The 10,215-nt window shown below is 43.6% G+C and overlaps 1 protein-coding gene across 1 annotated transcript in view; it reads right to left on the bottom strand.

Moving 5' to 3' along the window:
• Positions 1 to 4,979: 4,979 nt before the first annotated feature.
• Positions 4,980 to 10,215, bottom strand: part of LOC125112169 (ATP-dependent translocase ABCB1-like) — a 50,310-nt gene continuing 45,074 nt past the window's right edge. The window contains exons 13-14 of the mRNA XM_047754396.1: positions 5,496 to 5,731; positions 4,980 to 5,079 (exon numbers count right to left, since the gene is read on the bottom strand). Of these exons, the coding sequence (XP_047610352.1) occupies positions 4,980 to 5,079; positions 5,496 to 5,731 (336 nt within the window). The remainder of the gene's footprint in view (positions 5,080 to 5,495; positions 5,732 to 10,215) is intronic.

Here is a 10,215-nt window from a genome sequence, read left to right as displayed (position 1 = left end):
TACTGATCTGCAGGAGCATTGTGCATAAAAGGAAATTAGGTTTTCATATATAATGTGGATTTCAAATGTATTTTTTCAGTCTGTCATTTTTCCTTTGTGTTTATGTGTTCATGGATTAAAAAGAAAAATTGTCACTTCAATTTTATCAATCTTTTCTGGGAGTTCCCATCGTGGCACAGCGTAAACAAATCCGACTAGGAAACACAAGGTTGTGGGTTCCACCCCTAGCCTCCCAGTGGGTTAAGAATCTGGTCTCACAGATGAGGCTCAGATCCTGCGTTGGTGGCAGTGGTGTAGGCCGGCAGTTGCAGCTCTGATTCGACCCCTAGCCTAGGAACTTCCATATGCCTCTGGTGCTGCCCTAAAAAAGCAAAAAAAAAAAAAAAAATCTTTTCTGGATGACTGCTGGGTTTGGGAATACATAGAAAGTCTTCTTTTGTAGGAGAAAATGTCCCAATAAAAATGTAGAAAGGAGAGACCCCAGCCATGATGACTAAGCAAAGTCTAGCCAACTTGCCCCAACCACCCCTCCCCCACACATCTGCTTCTGTAAAGTTGTTTCCGCATCTACTACCTTGCCTGACGTCACCCCGGTCCAACTAGCCAAGCATGGACCCCAAAGAAGTAGCCCATAAAAGCCTTGTAAAACCCTTCTTCTGGGCTCAGACTCTGGAGATCCATCTCCTCTGAGCCTGCTGGCGTAATAAACCTGAGTTCTCCAACTCTCTGACTGCTTGCTTAGTTTCTCGCTGGGTAAAAGAGCTGATCCACTGCAGCCACAGAGCTGCTGGAGCTAGTACGCTACAGCCACAGGGCTGTCGCAAGAGCTGATACACTGCAGCGCAGTAACACTTTGAGATTACAATAAATGATTGTTTGGTAATCTCTCCTGCTTATAGCATTTTAGAGTTGAGGATATTTTATATGTTACAGTTGTAATTTTGTCTTTTTTGATGGAGAGAACAAGGAGGTAGGGAAAATTATGAATGAGCATGATCTGCCCTTTCAGTTACACAGAATTCTTGCATGTGCTGTTTTCACTATTTTTATTGTGTTTTTTACATCTCTGAATAATCTTTGTGCAAATACTTGGATAGATAAATAATTGCAATAGGTGCTCAAAGTTTAGTGGGGAGGCAGAAGGGCCTTCCCAGAACATAGAGAAGGCAGCATGCAACACCATCTGTCTGCGCCTGCGCAGTTTTGCAACAATGTAGCATAACCAGTATCCATGACTGTAGGCATATCTATAACCCTCTGCTCAAAATTTACAGAACACCATATAAGGGGAACAAAGGAATTTAGATGTAGTGAGTAAACCAATGGGGTATATAGGGCGATGCCCGCTGCATTTGGGGCTCAGTCTTTGGATATGAATCTGCTGAGCCTGTGCCAGCAGGAATAAACACTGCTTCCTGGAAATAAGCCTTGGTGTCCCATCTCCATGTATGGGAATCCTGCTACAAAAGAAGTTCAAAAACTAGTGTGAAAATTCATTTGGGGAGTTCCCGTCATGGCGCATTGGAAACGAATACAACTAGGAACCATGAGGGTGCAGGTTCGATACCTGGCCTCACTCAGTGGGTTAACGATCTGGTGTTGCCATGAGCTGTGGTGTACTTTGCAGACTGGCTCAGATCTGGTATTGCTGTGGCTCTGGTGTAGGATGGCAGCAACAGCTCCGATTAGACTCTTAGCCTGGGAACCTCCATATGCCGGGGGTGCAGCCCTAAAAGGACAAAAGAAAAAAAAAATCATTTGGCTCTGTAGTAGTATCGCATTTTGTATTGGATATAATTGATTAATTATGTCCAGATTAGTCACCTGAAGAAACAATAAGACCCAGGATATATAGCTCAGAATAATTAAGAAAAAGCTTTATCAAATAAGGTCCCCAGGTGGCAGTTTATTGACACTTTATACGTACAAAGTAAAATGGTTTAATGAGTAATCTTGCTCAGTAAGTACCAATATCAACTGAATCCCCCTAAAAGTAGCATTCAAAAAAATAACATTATTACCTAATTATTTAAGAGTTTTACTAATTCTTCTGTCATAAATATAAATTTGTAGGACAAAAACATAAAAATGTACTTGAATGGCTAGAAAGCCAATTTTGAGAATAATGACACCTCACTTTTCTCCATTTGATGTAACCAGTTTTGTCTTCCTCTAACTCTTTCAGACATATGTGTTCTTTCCCTCCTGCAAGAAAAACCAGCATGGAATTTTCTTGATATCTGATGGCTTTCCACTCTTCTCCCTATGCAGTTCTAATGTGTGTTTAAATGACAACAATTTCGGAGTTCCCATTGTGACTCAGTGGCTAACGAATCCTACTAGGAACCATGAGCTTGTGGGTTCGATCCCTGGCCTTGCTCAGTGGGTTAAGGATCCGGCGTTGCTGTGAGCTGTGGTGTAGGTCACAGACTTGGCTCAGCTCCCGTGTTGCTGTTGCTCTGGCGTAGGCCGGCAGCTACAGCTCCAATTCAACCCCTAGCCTGGGAATCTCCATATGCTGCAGGAGCGGTCCAAGAAAATGGCAAAAAGACCAAAAAAAAAAAAAAATTTCACTGTGAGTAGGGCAAATCTGCTTATGAGCTTCTGCATCACCATAAAGCAGACAAGAAATGTCTGGCAACAAACGGATTGGAAAACCCTCCCGCTTTTATTTATGTGAATAAAATAATGTTTAAGGTCTAAATTGTTTTCTTATAATTTCAACATATGAATATTTATTGTAGTAAGTTACTTAAGACAAATTTCTTTTCCTATATGTATTTTCATTCTACTGTGAATAGTCCAAGTAGATAAAAAGGATTAGTCTTAAGTCAGAAAAAGACAAATACCATGTGATATCATTCATATCTAGAATCTAATATACCGCACAAATGAACCTTTCCACAGAAAAGAAAATCATGGACTTGGAGAATAGACATATGGTTGCCAAGGGGGTGAGGGAGGGAACCGGATGGATTGGGAGCTTGGGGTCACACTGTTGCATTTGGAATGGATTAGCAATGAGACCCTGCTGTATAGCACTGGGAACTATGTCTAGTCACTTATGATGGAGCCTGATAATGTGAGAAAATAGAATGTATACATGTATGTGTAACTGGGTCACCATGCTGTACAGTAGGAAAAGATGTATTGGGGAAATAACAATTGATTACAATTAAAAAAATTAAAAAAATAAAAAGTCTCAGTCTTTGTCTTGACAATTTTATTTTCTTTAATTATTTTTGGCCACACTCTAGGCATGAAGTTCCCAGGCCAGCGATTGCCCTGAGAATTTTAAATAGAGATTAACAATTTTTACAATCTCAGAGATTAGTAATCTACAGCTTTAATATACAAAACTCTGTATTTTATTTTATTTCTTTTTCTTTTTTTTTAGGGCCACACCCACGGAACACGGAGGTTCCTAAGCTAGGGGTCTAATTGGAGCCATGGCTGCCGGCCTACAACACAGCCATAGCAACACTAGATCTGAGCCTTGTCTGCAACCTACACCACAGCTCACGGCAATGCTGGATCCTTAACCTACTGAGCAAGGCCAGGGATCGAACCCAAAACCTCATGGTTCCTAGTGGGATTCGTTTCCCCTGGGCTATGACAGGAATTCCAAAACTCTGTCTTTTAAAAGCATGCAACATAGAGTAACAGTACTTCCTCTAGTAAATTATATAATATACAAGAAGAGATATCTGCACTGTATCTATATATCCATTCTGTAACATTTTTTTCCTCTTTTTTTTAGGACCACACCTGGGGCATATGGAGGCTCCCAGGCTAGGGGTCCAACCTGAGCCACAGCTGCTGACCTGCGCCATAGCCACAGCAACACCAGATCCGAGCCATGTCTGCAACCTACACCACAGCTCACTAGCAATGCCAGATCCTTAACCCACTGATAAAAGCCAGAGATCAATCCCACGTCCTCATGGAAGCTCGTCAGATTCGTTTATACTGAGCCATGATGGGAACTCCTGCTAACATTCTTCCTTGACAGAAACTTCAAAACCAGAGGTGCAAGTTTAATAGATTTTAAACTAACATGGAGCTAGCCCCATAGAAATAGCTCACAATAAAGATTTCACGTAAAATCTGGGCCTTTTTTATCGATGAAAAAAGTGGTGAATGGCCGGCCTAGATCAGCGCCAGAGACCAGGAGACCAAAGCCAGGGCCTCCCTGCTGCTAAGGCTGGAGAGGTGGAGAAGCTTTGTAAAGTGGGCAGTAGGTTCCAAACACGCACCACAAGGGCAGCATTCTTGGCTTCTGGCAGGACGCAACGCAGCCCAGCCAAGGCAGAACTGCCCTTAGGCTCATGGCATCCACTCCAATACCTAGTCACCGCCCAGGGCGGGAGACCCGCTCAAGGAGCAGACTGTACACTCCACACAGCGCTCCTTCTTATGCGGGCGGCCAGTCCCAGGTGAAGCCCGTGCTAGGTGTTAGGCCAGGAGAGATGCGGCTTGGCGGGGGGGTCAAAAACCCCACCACTAGACGCCCCAAGAGGAATATTCTGCCGGCAGTTTCCCTCCTTGAGTTATTTGTGTTTCCTAGGCCAAGGGAGGGCGTTAGGACAAAAGGAACCCCGCTTCCTTCCTGGGAGTCAAGCCCTAGGTCCGGCGCGGGAGCCGGAGCAATGTCCTTGGCATTGCAGCTTCTGATGCACCTGGACTTGAGAGCTGGCCTCTGGGAGCATGATCAGCCATCACAGCTAGAGAGGCCAACCATTAGTGGGGTTCCGAGCAAAGGTCTAAACACGCGTGGAACGCTTCTGAGTCTCGCATCCCAAGATCCCACGGCCAGCTACCTCGCGGCTCCGCCGCGTGCCAACAGCTTACAGCTAGCGGACCGCGAGCCGGAGCCCAGCATCTGGAGAGCTGCCCACGCTCCAGGGCGGGGCTCTAGCACTTTGCTTTGAAGCTCCCAGTGGCCGGCCCCGCTCCTCGAGCACTAAGATTGGCTTCAGCTAGACGGGGTCCGCCCGACAGGCGATGGGAGGGCGGGGCTGAGCGGCCGCGGCTGGGGCGAGAGTGGCTGCCAGGTGTGTGTGATTGGATTTGAGGGGCCTGGCGGTTGGAGGAGCGCGTGAGAGCGGGGGTGGCGCGTGCGTGTGTGCGCGTGAGTCTGTGTATGTGTGTGTGGAGCTCTGGTGCGGAGAGCCAGCTGCCAATTCCCGGGGGCGGCTCCCCCGCCGTCTTCCTCATCCCCTCTCTGACCCTGCTCCTTCCCTACGACCCTGCCACGCCTTAACGGTCGCCCGCGAAGGGAGTCCCCGGGGAAGCAGGTGTGGGAGCAGGCGGGTCGTACCAGACAAAAGGGGGGCGGGGGTCAGCCCGCCATGGCCTCGCGGAGCCGGGGGGGGGGGGGGGGCGGGGGGGGGGGGGGGGGTGGGGGGGAGGGGGGGCTGGGTGGGAGCCGCGGCGCGGGTGGCAGCTGCAAGAAGAGCCTGAGCGCCCGCAACGCCGCGGTGGAGAGGAGGAACCTGATCACCGTGTGCAGGTACGACGCGGCCGCCGCTCGGGGAGAGGGGCGGGGGCGGCCGGCGCACCGGGCTGAGGGCTGCGGGGAGCGCGAGCCGCTGTGGGTCCCGGAGACCACGGGCTGGAGCTCCAGCCGCTGCGGCGCCCGGCGCGTCCGCGGCCCAGAGCGTCCTGAGACCGGCCGGGCTCGGCGCAGCCAAGGCCCCGGACTTTCGGTCAGTTTCTGTGCTGGGAGCTGCTGAGGGCAGGGCTGGGGCGGGGCTGGGGGAGGATGTGTTTTGAATGGGCTCTCGAGTGTGTGGGGAAGAGGAGGGCCGGGAAGAAGAGCTCTTTGATTCTGTGCGCCTGAAGCTGTCAGCCAGCTTTTAGTAAAGTGGTGGTTACTGTGATTGTTTACTGTGTTGCCTCAAAATCGGAGCGCCTTCTGTTTTGGCTTGCTTACATATGTGTTGTCATTTCGGGCCCCAAATGTCGAGTGCCAGCCAAGTGTGTATGTGTGCAGTGTCCTCTCCATTCTAAATTGCAGTGCTAGTGCTGTTTCTGCAGTTGCTGTCAAGAGTGGGAGTGTGGAGGAGACCTAGTCAGTGATTTATTTCAAAGTCTGCCTTTGCATAAATGTTTTCCGACTCTAATTGTAGTATTTCTTTACTTTAAAAATGTAGAAACATAAAAGGCATAAATGTTTTCTATCAGTCTGATATCAGAATTAACTGACTTTTAACAGGCTGACATCTTCTTTAAGCCTTATCAAGGTGTTAAAAAAAATTAAAGTCCTAAACATCCCTTTCTTTGAACCATTAAGGGTAAAATTACTTTGTTCCATCAAACTCCTCTTCATCAGCCACTCAAAATCCGCTAAGAATCGGAGAATGAAGAAACTTTTTTCTCATTTGCAATTGATATCTGTATTTTGTTCTTTTCATTGTGTTAAAATGTGTCTAGCATCTTAAGTGGAATATAGATATTTATAGCAGGACCTATATTCTATAACTTTGAGTGACTTTTTGTTTTCCTAACTTGTGCTATGACAGATGTTTTCTCCTAGCAGGAATACCTACCTTGTTGACTGTTATGGCACTTAGAAAGAGTTAAATATTAATATGGAATCCATTTAACTTACCATTTGTGTTTTCTAGGATGCAGCCTTTTGAGGAAGATAGGTTGTCAGAAGGTTTTTCACATCGAAGCAAATCTGTTTTTAAGGTAGTAAATAGAACAATAAGCAAGGCTTATTTTTTAAACTTTACATGTATTAATAAGAATTATTTTTTCATAGTACAAGTTAGGAAAACAAAAAGTCACTCAAAGTTATAGAATATAGGTCCTGCTATAAATATCTATATTCCACTTAAGATGCTAGACACATTTTAACACAATGAAAAGAACAAAATACAGCATATACAGACTTCAGCATATACAGTGCTTATGCAGGTGATGTATTTCATAAAACTCTATGTTAAATTTCACAAGGCAGTGATCTTGTCTGCTTTTTGCTCAGTTGTCTTTTTTCTTTAATTCTTTTTTTTTTGTCTTTTTTGCTATTTCTTTGGGCCGCTCCCGCGGCATATGGAGGTTCCCAGGCTAGGGGTCGAATCGGAGCTGTAGCCACCGGCCTATGCCAGAGCCACAGCAACGCGGGATCCGAGCCGCGTCTGCAACCTACACCACAGCTCACGGCAACACTGGATCCTTAACCCACTGAGCAAGGGCAGGGACCGAACCCGCAACCTCATCGTTCCTAGTCGGATTTGTTAACCACTGGGCCACGACGGGAACTCCCTTTCTTTAATTCTTATTTCCTACTATAACATTTGACATTCAGTAAATACTTACTGAGTTATTACCTTCAGTGGAGGGCACTATTCCTTTTTTTTTTTTTTTTTAATGGCTACATGCATGGTTTATGGAAGCTCCTAGGGCAGGGATTGAATCTGAGCCACAGCTGTGAGCTATGCTGCAGCTGCAACAATGCCAGATCCTTTTAACCCACTGAACTGGGCTGGGGATTGAACCTGAGCTTCCTTAGGGACCTGTACTGCTGCTATGGATTATTTATTTATTTATTTATTTTTGCTTTTTAGGGCCGCACCTTTGGCATATGGAGGTTCCCAGGCCAGGGGTCTAATCAGAACTGTAGCCAGCCACCAGCCTTGTGCCACAGCCACAGCAACACTGGATCCCAACCCTGTCTGCAACCTACACCACAGGTCATGGTAATGCTGGATCCTTAACCCACGGAGGGAGGCCAGGGATCGAACCCACCACCTCATGGTTCCTAGTTTGATTGGTTAACCATTGAGCCATGACGGGAACTCCTGCTATCGAATTCTTAACCCACTGTGCAACATTCGGAACTCCTTATTCCTTTTGCATCTTCGTTTTTGGCATCAGAGGTAGTTCAGAAAAAAGGGAGTTGTATTTCAATCTTATTTAAGTTACATTTGAGGTTATGTGACATAACCTCAGTGTCACATCACACTAATTTGTATGGACAGTTGTCTGGGCTAGCTGTATTTTTGCTATTTTTGTCTAATTCTTTTCTACTGTGAAATGAATATAAGTGCTGACTTTAGTTACAATTTTATGTAAGTTTAGTGTTGTGGCTAAAATAATTTCCCAGTTTCTGGCTTAGATCTCAACTTGTGTATTTGTTTTTGTGGATAATAGTACTAAGGCTGTTCTTCATGTCTAAATAATTGATGATGCATATAAACTATTACCTGTCTATGGTAATGAGATATATTTGATAGGCTTTGTCGAAAAGGCTTTTACTTTTTGGAAAGGAGTCAACTTTAGGCTCTGTGGATGTTTTAAATAGCCCCACTCGAATTCACCAAAATGAACAGATCAGTGTTTATGCATTTCTGTCCCTTTTCTCTTTCTGAGTTACTAAACCATGGGTATTTCACTCATGTTTCTTAACGAATTTATTTTTTAATTTTCATATGACAGATCAAATGTGACTTGATATTTAAGTTGGGAAGAAGTTGGCTTAGTGGAAGTATTGAGTTAATTTTTTATCCTTTAACAAGCCACGCAACATTCCTGTTTTCCAGTTTGTAAAGTAATCTTGGACTAAATCATTGGTAACCTTCAATAACAGCTCTAAAACAGCAATAGCCTTCAAGTAGAATGGGTTTGTATTTGGTTTTTAATTTCTCCAAATATGAGTGGGGAAGTGGTACGTTTATGCTTAATGGTAGCTAGCTGAGGCATGTGCATTTTTCTCTAAACAAAAACATTTTGAACTGTGCCTTTCCATACTGTGATTTTCTACTGCTATTCTGAAAAAAAAGGGAACAATATAGAAAGCAAAACCAAATTAAACAAACTCCCCCCACTCCCTATCCCTATTTAATGTATCTATTAATACTTACACAGTAATGCTTTTCATTACCCCTTAAAGAATTTAGCCATACACCCAGTTTAGGTTTAAAACCTTACTATATAACTACATAATTCTGTAGGTTTAAAAATGTCATTCTACAAGAACAATATTGTAATAGTTTGAACTTTGGAAGTGAGTTATTTGATTAGGTCGGGGAGTCAGGAGTTGAATTTTGGTTTATTATTGTGTATGTAATTGTTTCAGTTTTTTTAAGTGAACATTTATATACTGTAGACTAAAAACACTTGGATGATACTTATTTCAGCAAATACTTACTGTTTTGTGATATTTTTCACAGATCGTGGCAAAGAGAGAGTAAGTAATTTGAAGTCTCTAAATATTCCACACTCAACTCCAGAGTATTCATAGACTTTGGTTCTGTGTACAACCAGTATTCTCCCTGCACATTCTTTACCATTTAGAAAAATTAAATTGTTAAAGGCTTTCAGGACTCTTTTAACATGCATTTTCATAGAAAATCAGGTCTTAGTCATTTTTTCTATAATTTCAAATTTTCTTACGTTATTGAAAAGCTTGGGAGTTCCCGTCGTGGCGCAGCAGAAACGAATCCGACTAGGAACCATGAGGTTGTGGGTTCGATCCCTGGCCTCACTCACTGGGTTGGGAATCTGGCGTTGCCATGAGCTGTGGAGTAGGCTGCAGATGTGGCTCAGACCTGATGTTGCTGTGGCTGTGGTGTAGGCAGGCAGCTGTAGCTCCGATTCAACCCCTGGAAATCTCCCTATGCTCCGGGTGTAGCCCTAATGGAAAAAAAAAAAAAAAAAAAGAAAAGCAAAAAGCTTACATATTCCTTTGACTTTAATTCTGTTGACAAAAATTAAAATTTGAATCTCCTTTCTGTGAGTTAACATTAGTTTATGAAAAAATAAATTATTAAAATATATGTTTAAATCTATATATGCATAAACATTTAAAAATAACATTTGTTAACCTTTTAAACTAATACTTTAAGAGGAACTCCCCACACAAGGTCATAATTTTCCTATCTTATGGATGGAAAGACTAATAAGATTTAAGGAGAGACCATATGATGAGCTAAGTACAGTGGAGACAAATGTCGATTTTCAAAATTAAAGTACTTTTAAAAACATTTGCGTAGTTGTTCTTAGTTTTCTACAGGTCAAGATGTTATAACTTGAATGCCACTTCACATAACAATAGCACCTCTGTTTCTCAGTGTACCTGGGGAATAAAGGGCTCATATTTTTTATGTAACTAATGTTTGAGTTAAGCTTAAAATTCTCTAATCAGCTGCAGTGCTTTACTCAGCATTTATTGTGCAGTGCAATCTTCTGTGTAACTGAAGCTAATAA

Source organism: Phacochoerus africanus, chromosome 11, assembly GCF_016906955.1.
Source record: "Phacochoerus africanus isolate WHEZ1 chromosome 11, ROS_Pafr_v1, whole genome shotgun sequence".
In the NCBI taxonomy this organism is placed as follows: domain Eukaryota; kingdom Metazoa; phylum Chordata; class Mammalia; order Artiodactyla; family Suidae; genus Phacochoerus; species Phacochoerus africanus.
The sequence above is the reverse complement of the archived record's forward strand: the minus strand, read 5'-3'. Positions and strand labels throughout refer to the sequence as shown.